The 27,237-nt window shown below is 48.1% G+C and overlaps 1 protein-coding gene across 1 annotated transcript; it reads right to left on the bottom strand.

Annotated features, from left to right (window-relative positions):
- LOC124028052 (1,4-alpha-glucan-branching enzyme-like) lies at positions 1-27,237 on the bottom strand (the record flags this gene model as incomplete). The annotated part of the gene is made up of 5 exons (XM_046340220.1): positions 1-287; positions 4,376-4,568; positions 6,404-6,591; positions 25,375-25,546; positions 27,127-27,237. Coding segments are annotated over 5 exons (951 nt in total), but the record flags the coding sequence as incomplete, so codon positions are not given.

Below are 27,237 nucleotides of genomic sequence, written 5' to 3'. Positions count from 1 at the left end.
TCATACAGACTGTAGTTTGGTGATGTCATACAGACTGTAGTTGGTGATGTCATACAGACTGTAGTTGGTGATGTCATACAGACTGTAGTTGGTGATGTCATACAGACTGTAGTTGGTGATGTCATACAGACTGTAGTTGGTGATGTCATACAGACTGTAGTTGGTGATGTCATACAGACTGTAGTTGGTGATGTCATACAGACTGTAGTTGGTGTGTTCATACTTTTTCATAACGACAAGATTGATGCCATGATGACAATAGAATGTTGACGATGTCACTGCGACAGCTGTTGATCGACGTGGTATAAACCAGAATTTAGTCTTGAAACCTTTGGTCGTTTACTACACTACCTTACTCACTCTGTTTACTACACTACCTTACTCACTCTGTTTACTACACTACCTTACTCACTCTGTTTATTACACTACAGTACTCACTCTGTTTACTACACTACAGTACTCACTCTGTTTACTACACTACCGTACTCACTCTGTTTACTACACTACCTTACTCACTCTGTTTATTACACTACCTTACTCACTCTGTTTACTACACTACCTTACTCACTCTGTTTACTACACTACCTTACTCACTCTGTTTACTACACTACCTTACTCACTCTGTTTACTACACTACCTTACTCACTCTGTTTACTACACTACTCACTCTGTTTACTACACTACCTTACTCACTCTGTTTACTACACTACCTTACTCACTCTGTTTACTACACTACCTTACTCACTCTGTTTACTACACTACCTTACTCACTCTGTTTACTACACTACCTTACTCACTCTGTTTAGTACACTACCTTACTCACTCTGTTTACCACACTACCTTACTCACTCTGTTTACTACACTACCTTACTCACTCTGTTTACTACACTACCTTACTCACTCTGTTTACTACACTACCTTACTCACTCTGTTTACTACACTACCTTACTCACTCTGTTTACTACACTACCTTACTCACTCTGTTTACTACACTACCTTACTCACTCTGTTTACTACACTACCTTACTCACTCTGTTTACTACACTACTCACTCTGTTTACTACACTACCTTACTCACTCTGTTTACTACACTACCTTACTCACTCTGTTTACTACACTACCTTACTCACTCTGTTTACTACACTACCTTACTCACTCTGTTTACTACACTACCTTACTCACTCTGTTTACTACACTACCTTACTCACTCTGTTTACTACACTACCTTACTCACTCTGTTTACTACACTACTCACTCTGTTTACTACACTACCTTACTCACTCTGTTTACTACACTACCTTACTCACTCTGTTTACTACACTACCTTACTCACTCTGTTTACTACACTACCTTACTCACTCTGTTTACTACACTACCTTACTCACTCTGTTTACTACACTACCTTACTCACTCTGTTTACTACACTACCTTACTCACTCTGTTTACTACACTACCTTACTCACTCTGTTTACTACACTACTCACTCTGTTTACTACACTACCTTACTCACTCTGTTTACTACACTACCTTACTCACTCTGTTTACTACACTACCTTACTCACTCTGTTTACTACACTACCTTACTCACTCTGTTTACTACACTACCTTACTCACTCTGTTTACTACACTACCTTACTCACTCTGTTTACTACACTACCTTACTCACTCTGTTTACTACACTACCTTACTCACTCTGTTTACTACACTACTCACTCTGTTTACTACACTACCTTACTCACTCTGTTTACTACACTACCTTACTCACTCTGTTTACTACACTACTCACTCTGTTTACTACACTACCTTACTCACTCTGTTTACTACACTACCTTACTCACTCTGTTTACTACACTACCTTACTCACTCTGTTTACTACACTACCTTACTCACTCTGTTTACTACACTACTCACTCTGTTTACTACACTACCTTACTCACTCTGTTTACTACACTACTCACTCTGTTTACTACACTACCTTACTCACTCTGTTTACTACACTACTCACTCTGTTTACTACACTACTCACTCTGTTTACTACACTACTCACTCTGTTTACTACACTACCTTACTCACTCTGTTTACTACACTACCTTACTCACTCTGTTTACTACACTACCTTACTCACTCTGTTTACTACACTACCTTACTCACTCTGTTTACTACACTACAGTACTCACTCTGTTTACTACACTACCTTACTCACTCTGTTTACTACACTACTCACTCTGTTTACTACACTACTCACTCTGTTTACTACACTACCTTACTCACTCTGTTTACTACACTACCTTACTCACTCTGTTTACCACACTACCTTACTCACTCTGTTTACTACACTACTCACTCTGTTTACTACACTACCTTACTCACTCTGTTTACTACACTACCTTACTCACTCTGTTTACCACACTACTCACTCTGTTTACTACACTACCTTACTCACTCTGTTTACTACACTACTCACTCTGTTTACTACACTACCTTACTCACTCTGTTTACTACACTACTCACTCTGTTTACTACACTACCGTGCTCACTCTGTTTAGTACACTACCTTACTCACTCTGTTTACCACACTACCTTACTCACTCTGTTTACTACACTACCTTACTCACTCTGTTTAGTACACTACCTTACTCACTCTGTTTAGTACACTACCTTACTCACTCTGTTTACCACACTACCTTACTCACTCTGTTTACTACACTACCTTACTCACTCTGTTTACTACACTACCTTACTCACTCTGTTTACTACACTACTCACTCTGTTTACTACACTACCTTACTCACTCTGTTTACCACACTACCATACTCACTCTGTTTACTACACTACCTTACTCACTCTGTTTACTACACTACCATACTCACTCTGTTTACCACACTACCATACTCACTCTGTTTACTACACTACCTTACTCACTCTGTTTACTACACTACCTTACTCACTCTGTTTACTACACTACCTTACTCACTCTGTTTACTACACTACCATACTCACTCTGTTTACCACACTACCATACTCACTCTGTTTACTACACTACCTTACTCACTCTGTTTACTACACTACCTTACTCACTCTGTTTACTACACTACCTTACTCACTCTGTTTACTACACTACCATACTCACTCTGTTTAGCACATGGCCTCACATGTAAAGAGATGGGCGGGGCTAAAGGCTTAAGAGGGTGTGAACGATGCAGAATGGGCGGGGCTAAGGCTTAAGAGGGTGTGAACGATGCTGAATGGGCGGGGCTAAAGGCTTAAGAGGGTGTGAACGATGCGGAATGGGCGGGGCTAAGGCTTAAGAGGGTGTGAACGATGCTGAATGGGCGGGGCTAAGGCTTAAGAGGGTGTGAACGATGCTGAATGGGCGGGGCTAAGGCTTAAGAGGGTGTGAACGATGCGGAATGGGCGGGGCTAAGGCTTAAGAGGGTGTGAACGATGCGGAATGGGCGGGGCTAAGGCTTAAGAGGGTGTGAACGATGCTGAATGGGCGGGGCTAAGGCTTAAGAGGGTGTGAACGATGCGGAATGGGCGGGGCTAAGGCTTAAGAGGGTGTGAACGATGCTGAATGGGGGGAGAGAAAAAAGATCTCTCCAGTAGATACCAAAATATTCAAGGGTCATTTTCTCAAAAGTGAGGTTATAAGTTTATCAAATTTGAAAGCAGAATGACTTACCCATTGTTCCTCAACTGTAGTGTATAATACACCATGTAGCTCTGAGTCTCTACTTTTATCCAATGTAAAAAACACCATTGTTGCTTCATAAGATGAATCAAGCCGGTCGGTCAAATATCTCAGTGTGTGTGTGTGTGTGTGTGTGTATCCCAGTGTGTGTGTGTGTGTCCCAGTGTGTGTGTGTGTGTGTCCCAGTGTGTGTGTGTGTGTGTCCCAGTGTGTGTGTGTATGTGTCCCAGTGTGTGTGTGTGTGTCCCAGTGTGTGTGTGTGTGTCCCAGTGTGTGTGTGTGTGTGTGTGTGTGTGTGTGTGTGTGTGTGTGTGTGTGTGTGTGTGTGTGTGTGTGTGTGTGTGTGTGTGTGTGTGTGTGTGTGTGTGTGTGTGTGTTGTGTGTTCCTGTGTGTGTGTCCCAGTGTGTGTTCCTGTGTGTGTGTCCCAGTGTGTGTGTGTATGTGTGTGTCCCAGTATGTGTGTGTATGTGTGGTGTCCCAGTGTGTGTGTGGTGTCCCAGTGTGTGTATGTGTGTGTCCCAGTGTGTGTGTGTGTGTGTGTCCCAGTGTGTGTGTGTGTGTGTGTCCCAGTGTGTGTGTCCCAGTGTGTGTGTGTGTGTGTCCCAGTGTGTGTGTGTGTGTGTGTCCCAGTGTGTGTGTCCCAGTGTGTGTGTCCCAGTGTGTGTGTGTGTGTGTCCCAGTGTGTGTGTCCCAGTGTGTGTGTGTGTGTGTGTATGTCCCAGCGCCCCTCGGTAATGAAGGATACTTCCCGTTCGGGCCGGCTGCTATGCGGTAGTCACTGTAGCTGTTACTGGGGTGGAAGTTGAAAACAAACATAACGTTGGCTCTTTCAAACACGATCACTTTATCCTTCTCGTCCGCCGTGGTCAGCAACACCTGAAGGAGAGAGGAAGAAGAGGAGGGTGGAAGAATGAGAGGAAAGAGAATCTATAATTGTGATTATGTGATTTCCTGCAAGACAGGAATGTCAGTGTTCTGCCATGGCCAAGCGAAGAGCCCGGATCTCAATCCCATTGAGCACGTCTTGGACCTGTTGGATCAGAGGGTGAGGGGGCTAGGGCCATTCCCCCCAGAAATGTCCGGGGAACTTGCAGGTGCCTTGGTGGAAGAGTGGGGTAACATCTCACAGCAAGAACTGGCATCTGGTGCAGTCCATGAGGAGATGCACTGTAGCTGGTGGCCACACCAGATACTGACTGTTACTTTTGATTTTGACCCCCCCTTTGTTCAGTGACACATTATTCAATTTCTGTTAGACACATGTCTGTGGAACTTGTTCAGTTTATGTCTCGGTTGTTGAATCTTATGTTCCTAAAAATATGTTTTGTTGAAAATATACGCATCGGCACAAAACGGAGGAAAAACTGCTGGAGTCAAGTGGCCTCTACAGTCTGGACATCACTGAGCCTAAATACTTCCTCCAGGGATTCATGAGAAAGGGAGGAACAGAGCCTTATTCTAAAGCAGCAAGGTGTTAGACTTTATCAACTGGGGGGAGAGATGGGATGTGAAACGAGAGCCTTATTCTAAAGCAGCAAGGTGTTAGACTTTATCAACTGGGGGGAGAGATGGGATGTTAAACGAGAGCCTTATTCTAAAGCAGCAAGGTGTTAGACTTTATCAACTGGGGGGAGAGATGGGATGTGAAACGAGAGCCTTATTCTAAAGCAGCAAGGTGTTAGACTTTATCAACTGGGGGGAGAGATGGGATGTTAAACGAGAGCCTTATTCTAAAGCAGCAAGGTGTTAGACTTTATCAACTGGGGGGAGAGATGGGATGTGAAACGAGAGCCTTATTCTAAAGCAGCAAGGTGTTAGACTTTATCAACTGGGGGGAGAGATGGGATGTGAAACGAGAGCCTTATTCTAAAGCAGCAAGGTGTTAGACTTTATCAACTGGGGGGAGAGATGGGATGTGAAACGAGAGCCTTATTCTAAAGCAGCAAGGTGTTAGACTTTATCAACTGGGGGGAGAGATGGGATGTGAAACGAGAGCCTTATTCTAAAGCAGCAAGGTGTTAGACTTTATCAACTGGGGGGAGAGATGGGATGTGAAACGAGAGCCTTATTCTAAAGCAGCAAGGTGTTAGACTTTATCAACTGGGGAGAGAGATGGGATGTGAAACGAGAGCCTTATTCTAAAGCAGCAAGGTGTTAGACTTTATCAACTGGGGGGAGAGATGGGATGTGAAACGAGAGCCTCCTTGTACGCGAGTTTGAACATTGAGAAGTCATGAGTAAAGTATAAATGTAATAATACTCACATATTAAAGTATAAATGTAATAAAACTCACATATTAAAGTATAAATGTAATAAAACTCACATATTAAAGTATAAATGTAATAATACTTAGATATTAAAGTATAAATGTAATAATACTCACATATTTAAGCAATAAAGGCACGGGGGGGGGGTTACGATGCAACGCGGAGTGCCTGGGGGCAGCCCTTAGCCGTGGTATATTGGCCGTATACCACAAACCCCGATGTGCGTTATTGTTATTATTAACTATTTATCAATGTAATTAGAGCAGTAAATATAACTTATTTTTGTTTCATACCCGTGGTATACGGTCTGATAGCTGTCAGCCAATTAACATTCAGGGCACGAACAACACAGTTTATAATTTAAGATAGACGAGACCACCCCAAGAAATGACGTTGATGATTGCAGTGTCTTAAAACAAATGAAATGTCTGCTTGTCTCCTACCTTCTGGGAGGCCAGCCATCCATATTTGTCCTCCGTGAGGTTCATGTCTCTGTCAAAAGCGTAAAGCTGTGTATAGCGTAGGTTGTTGTCAGGGTCTAACAGGTTGTACTGACGACGGGCATACTGGTAACTCTCACCATTACCCTTCCTGGGGAAGTCCAGCCAATCTGGGTGGCCAAACTCATTACCTACGGGGAGACAAAAACAGAAAGAACACAGGTCTTTACAGGGAGAGATGCTCAGACAGACAGGGGGAGAGACAGGAGAGGGGGGAAAGAGGACCTACTAGAGAGAGAGGGGAGTGGAAAGAGGGCCTACTAGAGAGAGAGAGGAGAGAAAGAGGGCCTACTAGAGAGAGACAGGAGATGGGGGAAAGAGGGCCTACTAGAGAAAGAGAGAGGAGGGGAAAGAGGGCCTACTAGAGAGAGAGAGGAGGGGAAAGAGGGCCTACTAGAGAGAGAGAGGAGGGGACAGAGGGCCTACTAGAGAGAGAGAGGAGGGAAAGAGGGCCTACTAGAGAGAGAGAGGAGGGGAAAGAGGGCCTACTAGAGAGAGAGAGGAGGGGAAAGAGGGCCTACTAGAGAGAGAGAGGAGGGGACAGAGGGCCTACTAGAGAGAGAGAGGAGGGAAAGAGGGCCTACTAGAGAGAGAGAGGAGGGGAAAGAGGGCCTACTAGAGAGAGAGAGGAGGGGACAGAGGGCCTACTAGAGAGAGGGGGAAAGAGGGCCTACTAGAGAGAGGGGGAGAAAGAGGGCCTACTAGAGAGAGGAGGGAAAGAGGGCCTACTAGAGAGAGGAGGGGAAGAGGGCCAACTAGAGAGGGGGGAAGAGGGCCTACTAGAGAGAGGGGGAAAGAGGACCTACTAGAGAGAGGGGGAAAGAGGACCTACTAGAGAGAGGGGGAAAGAGGACCTACTAGAGAGAGGGGGAGGGGGGGGAAGAGGGCCTACTAGAGAGAGGGGGGGAAAGAGGACCTACTAGAGAGAGGGGGAAAGAGGACCTACTAGAGAGAGGGGGGAAAGAGGACCTACTAGAGAGAGGGGGAAAGAGGACCTACTAGAGAGAGGGGGGAAAGAGGACCTACTAGAGAGAGGGGGAAAGAGGACCTACTAGAGAGAGGGGGAAAGAGGACCTACTAGAGAGAGGGGGGAAAGAGGACCTACTAGAGAGAGGGGGAAAGAGGACCTACTAGAGAGAGGGGGAAAGAGGACCTACTAGAGAGAGGGGGAAAGAGGACCTACTAGAGAGAGGGGGGAAGAGGGCCTACTAGAGAGAGGGGGAAAGAGGACCTACTAGAGAGAGGGGGGAAAGAGGACCTACTAGAGAGAGGGGGGAAAGAGGACCTACTAGAGAGAGGGGGGAAAGAGGACCTACTAGAGAGAGGGGGAAAGAGGACCTACTAGAGAGAGGGGGGAAAGAGGACCTACTAGAGAGAGAGAGGAGGGGAAAGAGGGCCTACTAGAGAGAGAGAGGAGGGGAAAGAGGGCCTACTAGAGAGAGAGAGGAGGGGAAAGAGGGCCTACTAGAGAGAGAGAGAGGAGGGGACAGAGGGCCTACTAGAGAGAGAGAGGAGGGGAAAGAGGGCCTACTAGAGAGAGAGAGGAGGGGAAAGAGGGCCTACTAGAGAGAGAGAGGAGGGGAAAGAGGACCTACTAGAGAGAGAGAGGAGGGGAAAGAGGGCCTACTAGAGAGAGAGAGGAGGGGAAAGAGGGCCTACTAGAGAGAGAGAGGAGGGGACAGAGGGCCTACTAGAGAGAGAGAGGGGGGAAAGAGGGCCTACTAGAGAGAGGGGGAGAAAGAGGGCCTACTAGAGAGAGGAGGGAAAGAGGGCCTACTAGAGAGAGAGAGGAGGGGAAGAGGGCCAACTAGAGAGGGGGGAAGAGGGCCTACTAGAGAGAGGGGGAAAGAGGACCTACTAGAGAGAGGGGGGAAAGAGGACCTACTAGAGAGAGGGGGAAAGAGGACCTACTAGAGAGAGGGGAGGGGGAAGAGGGCCTACTAGAGAGAGGGGGAAAGAGGACCTACTAGAGAGAGGGGGAAAGAGGACCTACTAGAGAGAGGGGGAAAGAGGACCTACTAGAGAGAGGGGGAAAGAGGACCTACTAGAGAGAGGGGGGAAAGAGGACCTACTAGAGAGAGGGGGAAAGAGGACCTACTAGAGAGAGGGGGAAAGAGGACCTACTAGAGAGAGGGGGAAAGAGGACCTACTAGAGAGAGGGGGAAAGAGGACCTACTAGAGAGAGGGGGGAAAGAGGACCTACTAGAGAGAGGGGGGGAAAGAGGACCTACTAGAGAGAGGGGGAAGAGGGCCTACTAGAGAGAGGGGGAAAGAGGACCTACTAGAGAGAGGGGGAAAGAGGACCTACTAGAGAGAGGGGGAAAGAGGACCTACTAGAGAGAGGGGGAAAGAGGACCTACTAGAGAGAGGGGGAAAGAGGACCTACTAGAGAGAGGGGGGAAAGAGGGCCAACTAGAGAGAGAGGAGGGGGGAAGAGGGGCCTACTAGAGAGAGGGGGGGAGGAGGGCCTACTAGAGAGAGGGGGGGAAAGAGGACCTACTAGAGACAGGAGAGAGAGAAATAAAGACCCTACTCTGACTCAACACCACTGATTCCACTTCAAATTTCTGAATACTAAAGTCTACAACAACATAGATTGAAAGACAGAAAGCAAAGAGGAGAGAAGAAGAGAATACCAGGCAGAGCATTAGAGAGGAGTGGAATCACACAGAGGAGAGAAGAAGAGAATACCAGGCAGAGCATTAGAGAGGAGCGGAATCACACAGAGGAGAGAAGAAGAGGCAGAGCATTAGAGAGGAGTGGAATCACACAGAGGAGAGAAGAAGAGGCAGAGCATTAGAGAGGAGTGGAATCACACAGAGGAGAGAAGAAGAGGCAGAGCATTAGAGAGGAGTGGAATCACAAAGCTTGGTCTTGATCTTACTTAGTGAGGATAAATCAGCTGGTCGTATTCTAGACTGAAGAGGTCTTATCATTCAGCATACAGACAGGTGAAGACACGATTACACAGTTATGTTTCCATGAACCTGTCCACCTGTACGACCACGACCTCCCCCGTCCACCTGTACGACCACGACCTCCCCCGTCCACCTGTACGACCACGACCTCCCCCGTCCACCTGTACGACCACGACCTCCCCCGTCCACCTGTACGACCACGACCTCCCCCGTCCACCTGTACGACCACGACCTCCCCCGTCCACCTGTACGACCACGACCTCCCCCGTCCACCTGTACGACCACGACCTCCCCGTCCACCTGTACGACCACGACCTCCCCGTCCACCTGTACGACCACGACCTCCCCGTCCACCTGTACGACCACGACCTCCCCGTCCACCTGTACGACCACGACCTCCCCGTCCACCTGTACGACCACGACCTCCCCGTCCACCTGTACGACCACGACCTCCCCGTCCACCTGTACGAACACGACCTCCCTGTCCACCTGTACGACCACGACCTCCCCTGTCCACCTGTACGAACACGACCTCCCTGTCCACCTGTACGAACACGACCTCCCCTGTCCACCTGTACGACCACGACCTCCCTGTCCACCTGTACGACCACGACCTCCCCTGTCCACCTGTTCGACCACGACCTCCCTGTCCACCTGTACGACCACGACCTCCCTGTCCACCTGTACGACCACGACCTCCCTGTCCACCTGTACGAACACGACCTCCCCTGTCCACCTGTACGAACACGACCTCCCCTGTCCACCTGTACGACCACGACCTCCCCTGTCCACCTGTACGAACACGACCTCCCCTGTCCACCTGTACGACCACGACCTCCCCTGTCCACCTGTTCGACCACGACCTCCCCTGTCCACCTGTACGACCACGACCTCCCCTGTCCACCTGTACGACCACGACCTCCCCTGTCCACCTGTACGACCACGACCTCCCCTGTCCACCCATGACAGCTCGGCCACGACCTCCCCTGTCCACCCATGACAGCTCGGCCACGACCTCCCCTGTCCACCCATGACAGCTCGGCCACGACCTCCCCTGTCCACCTGTACGACCACGACCTCCCCTGTCCACCTGTTCGACCACGACCTCCCCTGTCCACCTGTACGACCACGACCTCCCCTGTCCACCTGTACGACCACGACCTCCCCTGTCCACCTGTTCGACCACGACCTCCCCTGTCCACCTGTACGACCACGACCTCCCCTGTCCACCTGTACGACCACGACCTCCCCTGTCCACCTGTACGACCACGACCTCCCCTGTCCACCTGTACGACCACGACCTCCCCTGTCCACCCATGACAGCTCGGCCACGACCTCCCCTGTCCACCCATGACAGCTCGGCCACGACCTCCCCTGTCCACCCATGACAGCTCGGCCACGACCTCCCCTGTCCACCTGTACGACCACGACCTCCCCTGTCCACCCATGACAGCTCGGCCACGACCTCCCCTGTCCACCTGTACGACCACGACCTCCCCTGTCCACCCATGACAGCTCGGCCACGCAACTCAAAATCTGAGTTGCTGACGACAACAGTGGTAGACATGACTACCAACAATGATGAGATGAGACAGCCTACTGGGGGGAGGTGAGGGCCCTGGCAGAGTGGCCCTCTCCCTCAACGTGAACAAAACGAAGGAGCTGATCGTGGACTACAGGAGACAGCACAGAGAGCACCCCCCCCCCGGCCAATACACAATAGCCCATTGCATCTTTTTCTAGTTTAAAAAATATAAAATTAAAAGCTACATTTTCTCAAGTCAATAAATATTCAACCCCTTTGTTAAGACAAGCATTAATAAGTGGAGTATAAATTGTGCGTAACAAGTCACATAATAAGTTGCATGAACTTTCTGTGTAGAATAATACTGTCTATGGAAAGATGAAACTCTCAGGAACACGTTGGTGTTCTACTCCACGAGAGTCTTGGGACTCGTCTGAAATCAGATCAAACCGATCTGACGACTTCTGTCTGTAGAATTAAACATCTAAAAATCTAAATCAAAACAGTTAAAATGATCCAGGACCTTCAAAACAATTCCACATGCTGCAGCGTAGACAGGAAATGAGTCTATAAGCGGTGGGTGGAGGTTTAATCGGAGGTTTAAGTCAATGCTATTGGCTCGGTGGTTCCTGAGAGAAGTCAATGGAGAGAAACTCTGTGACTCCCACACTGCTGTGTGCGCGTGAGGGAGTGAGATGGGAAGAGAGAGAGACAGACGGGGGAGAGAGAGACAGACGGGGAGAGAGAGAGACAGACGGGGGGAGAGAGAGACAGACGGGAGAGAGACGGGGGAGTGAGAGAGAGAGACAGACGGGGGGAGAGAGAGAGAGACAGACGGGGGGAGAGAGAGAGAGACAGACGGGGGAGAGAGAGAGAGACAGACGGGGAGAGAGAGAGAGACAGACGGGGGAGAGAGAGAGAGACAGACGGGGGAGAGAGAGAGAGACAGACGGGGGAGAGAGAGAGAGACAGACGGGAGAGAGAGACAGACGGGAGAGAGAGACAGACGGGAGAGAGAGACAAACGGGAGAGAGAGACAGACAGACAGGGGGGAGAGAGAGACAGACGGGAGAGAGAGAGACAGACGGGAGAGAGAGAGACAGACGGGAGAGAGAGAGACAGACGGGAGAGAGAGACAGAGAGAGAGAGACGGGGAGTGAGAGAGAGAGACAGACGGGAGAGAGAGAGAGAGAGACAGACGGGAGAGAGAGAGACAGACGGGAGAGAGAGAGAGACAGACGGGGGAGAGAGAGAGAGACAGACGGGGGGAGAGAGAGAGAGACAGACGGGGGAGAGAGAGAGAGACAGACGGGGGAGAGAGAGAGATAGACGGGGGGAGAGAGAGAGAGACAGACGGGGGAGAGAGAGAGAGAGAGAGAGAGACGGGGGGAGAGAGAGAGACAGACGGGAGAGAGAGAGAGAGAGACGGGGAGAGAGAGAGAGAAAGACAGACGGGGGGAGAGAGAGAAAGACAGACGGGGGGAGAGAGAGACAGACGGGGGGAGAGAGAGAGACAGACGGGGGGGAGAGAGAGAGAGACAGACGGGGGGAGAGAGAGAGAGAGAGACAGACGGGGGGAGAGAGAGAGAGACAGACGGGGAGAGAGAGAGAGAGGAGAGAGAGACAGGAGAGAGAGACAAACGGGAGAGAGAGACAGACAGACAGGGGGGAGAGAGAGACAGACGGGAGAGAGAGACAGAGACAGACGGGGGAGAGAGAGAGAGACAGACGGGAGAGAGAGAGAGACAGACGGGAGAGAGAGAGAGACAGAGGGGAGAGAGAGAGAGACAGACGGGAGAGAGAGAGAGAGACAGACGGGAGAGAGAGAGAGAGAGAGAGAGAGACAGACGGGAGAGAGAGAGAGAGAGAGAGAGAGACAGACGGGAGAGAGAGAGAGAGAGAGAGAGAGAGAGAGATAGACGGGAGAGAGAGACAGACGGGAGAGAGAGAGAGACGGGAGAGAGAGACAGACGGGAGAGAGAGACAGACGGGAGAGAGAGGCGGGAGAGAGAGAGAGAGACAGGGGGAGAGAGAGAGAGACAGACGGGGGGAGAGAGAGAGAGACAGACGGGGGAGAGAGAGAGAGACAGACGGGGGGAGAGAGAGAGAGTGAGACAGACGGGGGAGAGAGAGAGAGTGAGACAGACGGGGGAGAGAGAGAGAGTGAGACAGATGGGGGAGAGAGAGAGAGAGAGACAGATGGGGAGAGAGAGAGAGAGAGACAGATGGGGGAGAGAGAGAGAGAGACAGATGGGGAGAGAGAGAGAGAGAGACAGATGGGGGAGAGAGAGAGAGAGAGACAGATGGGGGAGAGAGAGAGAGAGAGACAGATGGGGGAGAGAGAGAGAGAGACAGATGGGGGAGAGAGAGAGACAGATGGGGGGAGAGAGAGAGAGAGACAGATGGGGGAGAGAGAGAGAGAGACAGATGGGGGGAGAGAGAGAGAGACAGATGGGGAGAGAGAGAGAGAGACAGATGTTGGAGAGAGAGAGAGAGACAGATGGGGAGAGAGAGAGAGAGACAGATGGGGGGAGAGAGAGAGAGAGACAGATGGGGAGAGAGAGAGAGAGAGACAGATGGGGGAGAGAGAGAGAGAGAGACAGATGGGGAGAGAGAGAGAGAGAGACAGATGGGGGAGAGAGAGAGAGACAGATGGGGGAGAGAGAGAGAGAGACAGATGGGGGAGAGAGAGAGAGAGAGAGACAGATGGGGGAGAGAGAGAGAGAGACAGATGGGGGAGAGAGAGAGAGACAGATGGGGGGAGAGAGAGAGACAGACGGGGGGGAGAGAGAGAGACAGATGGGGGGGAGAGAGAGAGACCGACGGGGGAGAGAGAGAGAGAGACGGGGGGGAGCTGGATGTCTGGCTGATGTGTATAGCAGTGGTCTTGGATGTAATGACATCAGGTCTCCACTGTGTTTACATAAGGGTCTGTACAGACAGTGGCAAATTGAATTTACAACTACTTTTTCAAGAGCTAATATTTATTTTCAAGGACCATCAATTTGTAATAGTTTCCTTACAAATTGGGGCGGCAGGCAGCCTAGTGGTCAGAGCGTTGGGCAGGCAGCCTAGTGGTCAGAGCGTTGGGCCAGTAACTTAAAGGTTGCTAGATCGAATCCCCCGAGCTGACAAGGTAAAAATCTGTCGTTCTGCCCCCTGAACAAGGCAGTTAACCCACTGATCCTGGGCCGTCATTGTAAATAAGAATTTGTTCTTAACGGACTTGCCTAGTTAAATAAAGGTTATAAAAATATGATGCAATTGTTTCTAGTTGCCAGCAGATGGCAGTATATCCCCTAAAAAAATCACTACAACCTTCATTTCAAAGTTCAACTCAATAATAAGTTGTTTCACTAGTTCTTTACTACATTACATGAATGGTAACTTTAGTCAGTACCAATGTTTTCATTTGAGTAGTGAGGAGCAGAGTTTTGTGACAACACACCTACCTGGTGAACACACACATTTCATAGTCACATGACTACATAAATCCAGCTTAATGACTGTTTCAATTGGGCATTAGAAAATCGACGACTTAATAGCTACGGAAAAGCATCTTGCTTCCAACGGGCAGCTTTAATTAGTGTCACCAGAACGGCAGGTGCTGCAGACTTCTAAAGCAGAATATCACAGTGAATGAGGTGACTGGCTAAACCTCTGACTGGCTAAACATCTGACTGGCTAAACCTCTGACTGGCTAAACATCTGACTGGCTAAACATCTGACTGGCTAAACCTCTGACTGGCTAAACCTCTGACTGGCTAAACCTCTGGTGACTGGCTAAACATCTGACTGGCTAAACATCTGACTGGCTAAACCTCTGGTGACTGGCTAAACCTCTGACTGGCTAAACCTCTGACTGGCTAAACCTCTGACTGGCTAAACCTCTGACTGGCTAAACCTCTGACTGGCTAAACCTCTGACTGGCTAAACCTCTGACTGGCTAAACCTCTGGTGACTGGCTAAACCTCTGGTGACTGGCTAAACCTCTGACTGGCTAAACATCTGACTGGCTAAACCTCTGACTGGCTAAACCTCTGACTGGCTAAACCTCTGACTGGCTAAACCTCTGGTGACTGGCTAAACCTCTGACTGGCTAAACCTCTGGTGACTGGCTAAACCTCTGACTGGCTAAACATCTGACTGGCTAAACCTCTGACTGGCTAAACCTCTGACTGGCTAAACCTCTGACTGGCTAAACCTCTGACTGGCTAAACCTGTGGTGACTGGCTAAACCTCTGGTGACTGGCTAAACCTCTGGTGACTGGCTAAACCTCTGGTGACTGGCTAAACCTCTGGTGACTGGCTAAACCTCTGACTGGCTAAACCTCTGACTGGCTAAACCTCTGACTGGCTAAACCTGTGGTGACTGGCTAAACCTCTGGTGACTGGCTAAACCTCTGGTGACTGGCTAAACCTCTGACTGGCTAAACCTCTGACTGGCTAAACCTCTGACTGGCTAAACCTCTGACTGGCTAAACCTCTGACTGGCTAAACCTCTGACTGGCTAAACCTCTGACTGGCTAAACCTCCGACTGGCTAAACCTGTGGTGACTGGCTAAACCTCTGGTGACTGGCTAAACATCTGACTGGCTAAACCTCTGACTGGCTAAACCTCTGACTGGCTAAACCTGTGGTGACTGGCTAAACCTGTGGTGACTGGCAAACCTGTGGTGACTGGCAAACCTGTGGTGACTGGCAAAACCTGTGGTGACTGGCTAAACCTCTGGTGACTGGCTAAACCTGTGGTGACTGGCAAACCTGTGGTGACTGGCAAACCTGTGGTGACTGGCTAAACCTCTGGTGACTGGCTAAACCTCTGGTGACTGGCTAAACCTCTGGTGACTGGCTAAACCTCTGGTGACTGGCTAAACCTCTGGTGACTGGCTAAACCTCTGGTGACTGGCTAAACCTCTGGTGACTGGCTAAACCTCTGGTGACTGGCTAAACCTCTGGTGACTGGCTAAACCTCTGGTGACTGGCTAAACCTCTGGTGACTGGCTAAACCTCTGGTGACTGGCTAAACCTCTGGTGACTGGCTAAACCTCTGGTGACTGGCTAAACCTCTGGTGACTGGCTAAACCTCTGGTGACTGGCTAAACCTCTGGTGACTGGCTAAACCTCTGGTGACTGGCTAAACCTCTGGTGACTGGCTAAACCTCTGGTGACTGGCTAAACCTCTGGTGACTGGCTAAACCTCTGGTGACTGGCTAAACCTCTGGTGACTGGCTAAACCTCTGGTGACTGGCTAAACCTCTGGTGACTGGCTAAACCTCTGGTGACTGGCTAAACCTCTGGTGACTGGCTAAACCTCTGGTGACTGGCTAAACCTCTGGTGACTGGCTAAACCTCTGGTGACTGGCTAAACCTCTGGTGACTGGCTAAACCTCTGGTGACTGGCTAAACCTCTGGTGACTGGCTAAACCTCTGGTGACTGGCTAAACCTCTGGTGACTGGCTAAACCTCTGGTGACTGGCTAAACCTCTGGTGACTGGCTAAACCTCTGGTGACTGGCTAAACCTCTGGTGACTGGCTAAACCTCTGGTGACTGGCTAAACCTCTGGTGACTGGCTAAACCTCTGGTGACTGGCTAAACCTCTGGTGACTGGCTAAACCTCTGGTGACTGGCTAAACCTCTGGTGACTGGCTAAACCTCTGGTGACTGGCTAAACCTCTGGTGACTGGCTAAACCTCTGGTGACTGGCTAAACATCTGACTGGCTAAACATCTGACTGGCTAAACATCTGGCGACTGGCTAAACATCTGGCGACTGGCTAAACATCTGGCGACTGGCTAAACATCTGGTGACTGGCTAAACATCTGACTGGCTAAACCTCTGACTGGCTAAACCTCTGACTGGCTAAACCTCTGACTGGCTAAACCTCTGGTGACTGGCTAAACATCTGGTGACTGGCTAAACATCTGGTGACTGGCTAAACATCTGGTGACTGGCTAAACATCTGGTGACTGGCTAAACATCTGGTGACTGGCTAAACATCTGGTGACTGGCTAAACATCTGGTGACTGGCTAAACATCTGGAGACTGGCTAAACATCTGGTGACTGGCTAAACATCTGGTGACTGGCTAAACATCTGGTGACTGGCTAAACATCTGGTGACTGGCTAAACTTCTGGTGACTGGCTAAACATCTGGTGTCTGTCCCCCTTCATAATGTAGACCTGGTGTCTGTCCCCCTTCATAATGTAGACCTGGTGTCTGTCCCCCTTCATAATGTAGACCTGGTGTCTGTCCCCCTTCATAATGTAGACCTGGTGTCTGTCCCCTTCATAATGTAGACCTGGGGTCTGACCCCCTTCATAATGTAGACCTGGTGTCTGTCCCCCTTCATAATGTAGACCTGGTGTCTGTCCCCCTTCATATGTAGACCTGGTGTCTGTCCCCCTTCATAATGTAGACCTGGTGTCTGTCCCCCTTCGTGTGGCTCTCATGAGGACCGCCACAGGAAAGGAAGATCCAGAGTTACCTCTGCTGCAGAGGATAAGTTCATTAGAGTTACCAGCCTCAGATTGCAGCCCAAATAAATGCTTCACAGACACATCTCAACATCAACTGTTCAGAGGAGACTGTGTGAATCAGGCCTTCATGGTTGAATTGCTGCAAGGAAACCACTACTGAAGGACACCAAGAAGAAGAAGAGACACGAGTAATCTACATTACACCGGTGGAAATATGTCCTTTGGTCTGGAGTCCAAATTTGAGATTTTTGGTTCCAACCGGCGTGTCTTTGTGAGAAGCAGAGTAGGTGAATGGATGATCTCCGCATGTGTGGTTCCCACCGTAAAGCATGGAGGAGGTGTGATTGATTTAGAATTCAAGGCACACTTAACCAGCATGGCTACCACAGCATTCTGCAGCGATACTCCATCACATCTGGTTAGTGCTTAGTGGGACTTTAATCTGTTTTTCAACTGGACAATAACCCAACATATCTCCAGGCTGTGTACGGGCTATTTGAGTAAGAAGGAGAGTGATGGAGTGCTGCATCAGATGACCTGGCCTCCACAATCACCCGACCTCAACCAAATTGATATGTTTGGGATGAGTTGGACCGCAGAGTGAAGGAAAAGCAGCTGACAAGTGTTCAGCATATTTGGAAACTCCTTCAAGACTGTTGGAAAAGCATTCCAGGTTAAGCTGGTTGAGAGAATGCTAAGAGTGTGCAAAGCTGTCATTAAAGGATACTTTGAAGAATTTTAAATATATTTAGATTTGTTTTAACACTTTTCTGGTTACTACATGATTCCATATGTTATTTCATAGTTTTGATGTCTTCACTATTATTCTACAATGTAGATATTATTAAACACAACATGTAAACTGTTGGTCCCATGTTTCATGAGCTGAAAAAAAAAAAAAATATATATATATAAAAATGATCTCAGAAATGTTCCATAAAGCAGAAAAGGCAGAATTGAATTGAGATTTTTGCTTTTTCCGATGTGATGTTTGGCGAAGACTAATCAGTCAGTCCTGTACATGCCTGGCTGAGAGGCAGTGTGGGTGGAATGAGCTCGCCTGGCAACCACAGCGAGGAGAAAAAAAAACTCTGTAGTCCGCCTGGAAATTAATTTGCAAGACACACACATTTTATAATATTTTTCAGACTAGATCATTTCATGTTCTCCTCTCATTTTAATTGAAGTACTTTTGAGACCAACTTGAGAACATATCAGATTTTCAATGTATTCCAGTGTACTAATTTCAGAGTGCCAAATTCAAGTACTTTTAAGCTCCTTTTGAGAACCCTGTTAAATAGACAGTTGTATTGTATGTTGTAGTCTGGAGGACAGGCAGAGTTTAAATAGACAGTTGTATGTTGTAGTCTGGAGGACAGACAGAGTTTAAATAGACAGTTGTATGTTGTAGTCTGGAGGACAGACAGAGTTTAAATAGACAGTTGTATTGTATGTTGTAGTCTGGAGGACAGACAGAGTTTAAATAGACAGTTGTATTGTATGTTGTAGTCTGGAGGACAGACAGAGTTTAAATAGACAGTTGTATTGTATGTTGTAGTCTGGAGGACAGACAGAGTTTAAATAGACAGTTGTATGTTGTAGTCTGGAGGACAGGCAGAGTTTAAATAGACAGTTGTATGTTGTAGTCTGGAGGACAGACAGAGTTGAAATAGACAGTTGTATGTTGTAGTCTGGAGGACAGACAGAGTTTAAATAGACAGTTGTATGTTGTAGTCTGGAGGACAGACAGAGTTTAAATAGACAGTTGTATGTTGTAGTCTGGAGGACAGACAGAGTTTAAATAGACAGTTGTATGTTGTAGTCTGGAGGACAGACAGAGTTTAAATAGACAGTTGTATTGTATGTTGTAGTCTGGAGGACAGACAGAGTTTAAATAGACAGTTGTATTGTATGTTGTAGTCTGGAGGACAGACAGAGTTTAAATAGACAGTTGTATTGTATGTTGTAGTCTGGAGGACAGACAGAGTTTAAATAGACAGTTGTATTGTATGTTGTAGTCTGGAGGACAGACAGAGTTTAAATAGACAGTTGTATTGTATGTTGTAGTCTGGAGGACAGACAGAGTTTAAATAGACAGTTGTATTGTATGTTGTAGTCTGGAGGACAGACAGAGTTTAAATAGACAGTTGTATTGTATGTTGTAGTCTGGAGGACAGACAGAGTTTAAATAGACAGTTGTATTGTATGGTGTAGTCTGGAGGACAGACAGAGTTTAAATAGACAGTTGTATTGTATGTTGTAGTCTGGAGGACAGACAGAGTTTAAATAGACAGTTGTATGTTGTAGTCTGGAGGACAGACAGAGTTTAAATAGACAGTTGTATTGTATGTTGTAGTCTGGAGGACAGACAGAGTTTAAATAGACAGTTGTATGTTGTAGTCTGGAGGACAGACAGAGTTTAAATAGACAGTTGTATGTTGTAGTCTGGAGGACAGACAGAGTTTAAATAGACAGTTGTATGTTGTAGTCTGGAGGACAGACAGAGTTGAAATAGACAGTTGTATTGTATGTTGTAGTCTGGAGGACAGACAGAGTTGAAATAGACAGTTGTATGTTGTAGTCTGGAGGACAGACAGAGTTGAAATAGACAGTTGTATTGTATGTTGTAGTCTGGAGGACAGACAGAGTTTAAATAGACAGTTGTATGTTGTAGTCTGGAGGACAGACAGAGTTTAAATAGACAGTTGTATGTTGTAGTCTGGAGGACAGACAGAGTTTAAATAATAATAATAATAATAATATATGCCATTTAGCAGACGCTTTTATCCAAAGCGACTTACAGTCATGTGTGCATACATTCTTCGTATATAGACAGTTGTATGTTGTAGTCTGGAGGACAGACAGAGTTTAAATAGACAGTTGTATGTTGTAGTCTGGAGGACAGACAGAGTTTAAATAGACAGTTGTATGTTGTAGTCTGGAGGACAGACAGAGTTGAAATAGACAGTTGTATTGTATGTTGTAGTCTGGAGGACAGACAGAGTTTAAATAGACAGTTGTATTGTATGTTGTAGTCTGGAGGACAGACAGAGTTGAAATAGACAGTTGTATGTTGTAGTCTGGAGGACAGACAGAGTTGAAATAGACAGTTGTATTGTATGTTGTAGTCTGGAGGACAGACAGAGTTGAAATAGACAGTTGTATTGTATGTTGTAGTCTGGAGGACAGACAGAGTTTAAATAGACAGTTGTATTGTATGTTGTAGTCTGGAGGACAGACAGAGTTTAAATAGACAGTTGTATTGTATGTTGTAGTCTGGAGGACAGACAGAGTTGAAATAGACAGTTGTATTGTATGTTGTAGTCTGGAGGACAGACAGAGTTTAAATAGACAGTTGTATGTTGTAGTCTGGAGGACAGACAGAGTTGAAATAGACAGTTGTATGTTGTAGTCTGGAGGACAGACAGAGTTTAAATAGACAGTTGTATTGTATGTTGTAGTCTGGAGGACAGACAGAGTTTAAATAGACAGTTGTATGTTGTAGTCTGGAGGACAGACAGAGTTTAAATAGACAGTTGTATGTTGTAGTCTGGAGGACAGACAGAGTTTAAATAGACAGTTGTATGTTGTAGTCTGGAGGACAGACAGAGTTTAAATAGACAGTTGTATGTTGTAGTCTGGAGGACAGACAGAGTTTAAATAATAATAATAATAATAATATATGCCATTTAGCAGACGCTTTTATCCAAAGCGACTTACAGTCATGTGTGCATACATTCTTCGTATATAGACAGTTGTATGTTGTAGTCTGGAGGACAGACAGAGTTTAAATAGACAGTTGTATGTTGTAGTCTGGAGGACAGACAGAGTTTAAATAGACAGTTGTATGTTGTAGTCTGGAGGACAGACAGAGTTGAAATAGACAGTTGTATTGTATGTTGTAGTCTGGAGGACAGACAGAGTTGAAATAGACAGTTGTATGTTGTAGTCTGGAGGACAGACAGAGTTGAAATAGACAGTTGTATTGTATGTTGTAGTCTGGAGGACAGACAGAGTTGAAATAGACAGTTGTATTGTATGTTGTAGTCTGGAGGACAGACAGAGTTTAAATAGACAGTTGTATTGTATGTTGTAGTCTGGAGGACAGACAGAGTTGAAATAGACAGTTGTATTGTATGTTGTAGTCTGGAGGACAGACAGAGTTTAAATAGACAGTTGTATGTTGTAGTCTGGAGGACAGACAGAGTTTAAATAGACAGTTGTATGTTGTAGTCTGGAGGACAGACAGAGTTTAAATAATAATAATAATAATAATATATGCCATTTAGCAGACGCTTTTATCCAAAGCGACTTACAGTCATGTGTGCATACATTCTTCGTATATAGACAGTTGTATGTTGTAGTCTGGAGGACAGACAGAGTTTAAATAGACAGTTGTATGTTGTAGTCTGGAGGACAGACAGAGTTTAAATAGACAGTTGTATGTTGTAGTCTGGAGGACAGACAGAGTTGAAATAGACAGTTGTATTGTATGTTGTAGTCTGGAGGACAGACAGAGTTTAAATAGACAGTTGTATTGTATGTTGTAGTCTGGAGGACAGACAGAGTTGAAATAGACAGTTGTATGTTGTAGTCTGGAGGACAGACAGAGTTGAAATAGACAGTTGTATTGTATGTTGTAGTCTGGAGGACAGACAGAGTTGAAATAGACAGTTGTATTGTATGTTGTAGTCTGGAGGACAGACAGAGTTTAAATAGACAGTTGTATTGTATGTTGTAGTCTGGAGGACAGACAGAGTTTAAATAGACAGTTGTATTGTATGTTGTAGTCTGGAGGACAGACAGAGTTTAAATAGACAGTTGTATGTTGTAGTCTGGAGGACAGACAGAGTTTAAATAGACAGTTGTATGTTGTAGTCTGGAGGACAGACAGAGTTGAAATAGACAGTTGTATGTTGTAGTCTGGAGGACAGACAGAGTTTAAATAGACAGTTGTATGTTGTAGTCTGGAGGACAGACAGAGTTTAAATAGACAGTTGTATGTTGTAGTCTGGAGGACAGACAGAGTTTAAATAGACAGTTGTATGTTGTAGTCTGGAGGACAGACAGAGTTTAAATAGACAGTTGTATTGTATGTTGTAGTCTGGAGGACAGACAGAGTTTAAATAGACAGTTGTATTGTATGTTGTAGTCTGGAGGACAGACAGAGTTTAAATAGACAGTTGTATGTTGTAGTCTGGAGGACAGACAGAGTTTAAATAGACAGTTGTATGTTGTAGTCTGGAGGACAGACAGAGTTTAAATAGACAGTTGTATGTTGTAGTCTGGAGGACAGGCAGAGTTTAAATAGACAGTTGTATGTTGTAGTCTGGAGGACAGACAGAGTTTAAATAGACAGTTGTATTGTATGTTGTAGTCTGGAGGACAGACAGAGTTTAAATAGACAGTTGTATTGTATGGTGTAGTCTGGAGGACAGAGAAGTTGTGGGGTGAAGTTAATATTATTATCAGTGAACTCTCCTCTCTCCTCTCCTCTCATGTAATTGTATATGATTTACCAACAAAACCGTTTTCCATTTCATTGCAGAACTAACTCTTTCCCGGTCTCCGTTCTTCACTCTCTCCTCCCCCATCTCTCTGTGTGTGAGTGGGATGATATTGATCTTAGGGAGATGGTGGAAAACTGCAGAGTACCGCACTGGAAAACGACAGAGTACCGCACTGGAAAACGACAGAGTACCGCACTGGAAAACGACAGAGTACCGCACTGGAAAACGACAGAGTACCGCACTGGAAAACGACATACCGCACTGGAAAACGACAGAGTACCGCACTGGAAAACGACAGAGTACCGCACTGGAAAACGACAGAGTACCGCACTGGAAAACGACAGAGTACCACACTGGAAAACAACAGAGTACCGCACTGGAAAACGACAGAGTACCGCACTGGAAAACGACAGAGTACCGCACTGGGAAACAACAGAGTACCGCACTGGAAAACAACAGAGTACCGCACTGGAAAACAACAGAGTGGAAAACACTGGAAAACAACAGAGTACCGCACTGGAAAACAACAGAGTACCACACTGGAAAACAACAGAGTACCACACTGGAAAACAACAGAGTGGAAAACAACAGAGTACCACACTGGAAAACGACAGAGTGTAAAACACTACACTGGAAAACAACAGAGTACCGCACTGGAAAACAACAGAGTACCACACTGGAAAACAACAGAGCGGAAAACAACAGAGTACCACACTGGAAAACGACGGAGTGGAAAACACTGGAAAACAACAGCGTACCGCACTGGAAAACAACAGAGTACCACACTGGAAAACAACAGAGTACCACACTGGAAAACAACAGAGTGGAAAACAACAGAGTACCACAATGGAAAACGACAGAGTGGAAAACACTGGAAAACAACAGAGTACCGCACTGGAAAACGACAGAGTACCGCACTGGAAAACAACAGAGTACCACACTGGAAAACAACATACCCCTTTTTCAGTTGATTGCATCAGCACATCATTTGATCTCACCTGACCTGTCTCTTATAATGGGGAGCCTAGTGGTTAGAGCGTTGGACTAGTAACGGGAAGGTTGCAAGTTCAAATCCCCGAGTTGACAAGGTACAAATCTGTCGTTCTGCCCCTGAACAGGCAGTTAATTCACTATTCCTAGGCCGTCATTGCAAATAAGAATTTGTTCTTAACTGACTTGCCTAGTTAAATAAAGGAAAAATTAAAATAAATAATGTGCCTTCATTCCATACAGAACCAGGCTAATAATGATTAGTCATCTTTTAAATTAGCATGCCCAGGGCTGGACATTCAGATAAATTTGCCAGTTCCAACTGAAAGCTACTGGCCCAAATGAATAGAAGAATACTGGCCTGGGAAAGCGGATATTGTGTGCATCATTTAAACGTTATCTGTGGGCTGACCAAGCAGCCCCCCCCCACTCACCCATGAAGTTGAGGTAGCCCTCCCCCCAACTCACCCATGAAGTTGAGGTAGCCCCCCCCCACTCACCCATGAAGTTGAGGTAGCCCCCCCCACTCACCCATGAAGTTGAGGTAGCCCCCCACTCACCCATGAAGTTGAGGTAGCCCCCCAACTCACCCATGAAGTTGAGGTAGCCCTCCCCCAACTCACCCATGAAGTTGAGGTAGCCCTCCCCCAACTCACCCATGAAGTTGAGGTAGCCCCCCCCAACTCACCCATGAAGTTGAGGTAGCCCTCCCCCAACTCACCCATGAAGTTGAGGTAGCCCCCCTCTCCCCAACTCACCCATGAAGTTGAGGTAGCCCCCCCCCAACTCACCCATGAAGTTGAGGTAGCCCCCCCCTCTCCCCAACTCACCCTTGAAGTTGAGGTAGCCCTCGCCCCAACTCACCCATGAAGTTGAGGTAGCCCTCCCCCCCGCCAACTCACCCATGAAGTTGAGGTAGCCCTCCCCCGCCAACTCACCCATGAAGTTGAGGTAGCCCTCCCCCGCCAACTCACCCATGAAGTTGAGGTAGCCCTCCCCCAACTCACCCATGAAGTTGAGGTAGCCCTCGCCCCCAACTCACCCATGAAGTTGAGGTAGCCCTCCCCCCGCCAACTCACCCATGAATTTGAGGTAGCCCTCCCCCCAACTCACCCATGAAGTTGAGGTAGCCCTCGCCCCAACTCACCCATGAAGTTGAGGTAGCCCTCCCCCCAACTCACCCATGAAGTTGAGGTAGCCCTCTCCCCAACTCACCCATGAAGTTGAGGTAGCCCTCCCCCGCCAACTCACCCATGAATTTGAGGTAGCCCTCCCCCCAACTCACCCATGAAGTTGAGGTAGCCCTCGCCCCAACTCACCCATGAAGTTGAGGTAGCCCTCCCCCAACTCACCCATGAAGTTGAGGTAGCCCTCTCCCCAACTCACCCATGAAGTTGAGGTAGCCCTCCCCACCAACTCACCCATGAAGTTGAGGTAGCCCTCTCCCCCCAACTCACCCATGAAGTTGAGGTAGCCCTCTCCCCAACTCACCCATGAAGTTGAGGTAGCCTTCTCCCCCCAGAGCGTGTGTGAGGAGGCGGATCATCTTATGTAGCTGGATGCCTCGGTCGATGACGGGAGTCATGGGGATCAGGGAACTCATGTTGGTGTACATCTCTTTATCCATCAGCCAGAAGGCCAGGGACTTATCACCTACCAGAGCCTAGCAACATAGAGAGATACTTTACTATCCCCTACCAGAGCCTGGCAACATGGAGAGAGAGAGAGTCCCCCTATTGCCGGGGTCTAGTCCCCCTATCGCCGTGGTCCCCTATCGCCGGAGTCCCCCTATAGCCGGAGTCTAGTCCCCCTATCGCCGTGGTCTAGTCCCCCTATCGCCGTGGTCAGTCCCCTATCGCCGTGGTCTAGTCCCCTATCGCCGTGGTCTAGTCCCCTATCGCCGTGGTCTAGTCCCCCTATCGCCGTGGTCTAGTCCCCTATCGCCGTGGTCTAGTCCCCTATCGCCGTGGTCTAGTCCCCTATCTCCGTGGTCCAGTCCCCCCTATCGCCGTGGTTCAGTCCCCCTATCGCCGTGGTCTAGTCCCCCTATCGCCGTGGTCAGTCCCCCTATCGCCGTGGTCCCCTATAGCCGTGGTCTAGTCCCCTATCGCCGTGGTTCAGTCCCCCTATCGCCGTGGTCTAGTCCCCTATCGCCGTGGTCCCCTATTGCCGGAGTCCCCCTATCGCCGGAGTTCAGCCCCTCTTTCGCCGTGGTCTAGTCCCCTATCGCCGTGGTCTAGTCCCCCTATCGCCGTGGTCTAGTCCCCCTATCGCCGTGGTCTAGTCCCCTATCGCCGTGGTCAGTCCCCTATCGCCGTGGTCTAGTCCCCTATCGCCGTGGTCTAGTCCCCTATCGCCGTGGTCTAGTCCCCCTATCGCCGTGGTCTAGTCCCCCTATCGCCGTGGTCTAGTCCCCCTATCGCCGTGGTCTAGTCCCCCTATCGCCGTGGTCTAGTCCCCCTATCGCCGTGGTCTAGTCCCCCTATCGCCGTGGTCTAGTCCCCTATCTCCGTGGTCTAGTCCCCCTATCGCCGTGGTCTAGTCCCCCTATCGCCGTGGTCAGTCCCCCTATCGCCGTGGTCTAGTCCCCCTATCGCCGTGGTCTAGTCCCCCTATCGCCGTGGTCTAGTCCCCCTATCTCCGTGGTCTAGTCCCCCTATCGCCGGGGTCTAGTCGCCCTCTTTCGCCGGGGTCTAGCCCCTCTTTCGCCGGGGTCTAGCCCCTCTTTCGCCGGGGTCTAGCCCCTCTTTCGCCGGGGTCTAGCCCCTCTTTCGCCGGAGTCTAGCCCCTCTTTCGCCGGGGTCTAGTCCCTCTTTCGCCGGGATCTAGTCCCTCTTTCGCCGGGGTCTATTCCCCCTATCGCCGGGGTCTATTCCCTCTATCGCCGGGGTCTATTCCCCCTATCGCCGGGGTCTAGTCCCCCTATCGCCGGGGTCTAGTCCCCCTATCGCCGGGGTCTAAATAACAGTCATAACATTTAATTTGTATAGCACTTGTCATTAAAATAAAATAACTTGATCTTTTAGCGGGACCAGAGGGCGGAGTCTGTTTCTGACTCTTAACATGATGACACTGTTGGAATGAGGAATGTTTATCCAACTGACGTGTCTCACGCAACGGAATGGATTTCTTGTCAGTTGAATTGAAGAACATTTGTTTTTACTTCCTGCTTTGCTCCTGTGACTCTCAATAGTTACCACGGTGACCGGCAGCCCTATTGATTATATCACTGGCCAATAGTACCTGGTCGTGGCTCTCAGCATAGCCGATAAAGCCTTCGCCCTTCCTCCTATTGGTCAGCGTGTAGACGATATTCCCCATGTCCCATTCCTCATCCTTTAACTCCTTCAGTAT

Source organism: Oncorhynchus gorbuscha, unplaced genomic scaffold (assembly GCF_021184085.1).
Source record: "Oncorhynchus gorbuscha isolate QuinsamMale2020 ecotype Even-year unplaced genomic scaffold, OgorEven_v1.0 Un_scaffold_3692, whole genome shotgun sequence".
Classification (NCBI taxonomy): domain Eukaryota; kingdom Metazoa; phylum Chordata; class Actinopteri; order Salmoniformes; family Salmonidae; genus Oncorhynchus; species Oncorhynchus gorbuscha.
Note: the sequence above shows the minus strand (reverse complement) of the source record. Positions and strands in the feature narration are given on the sequence as shown.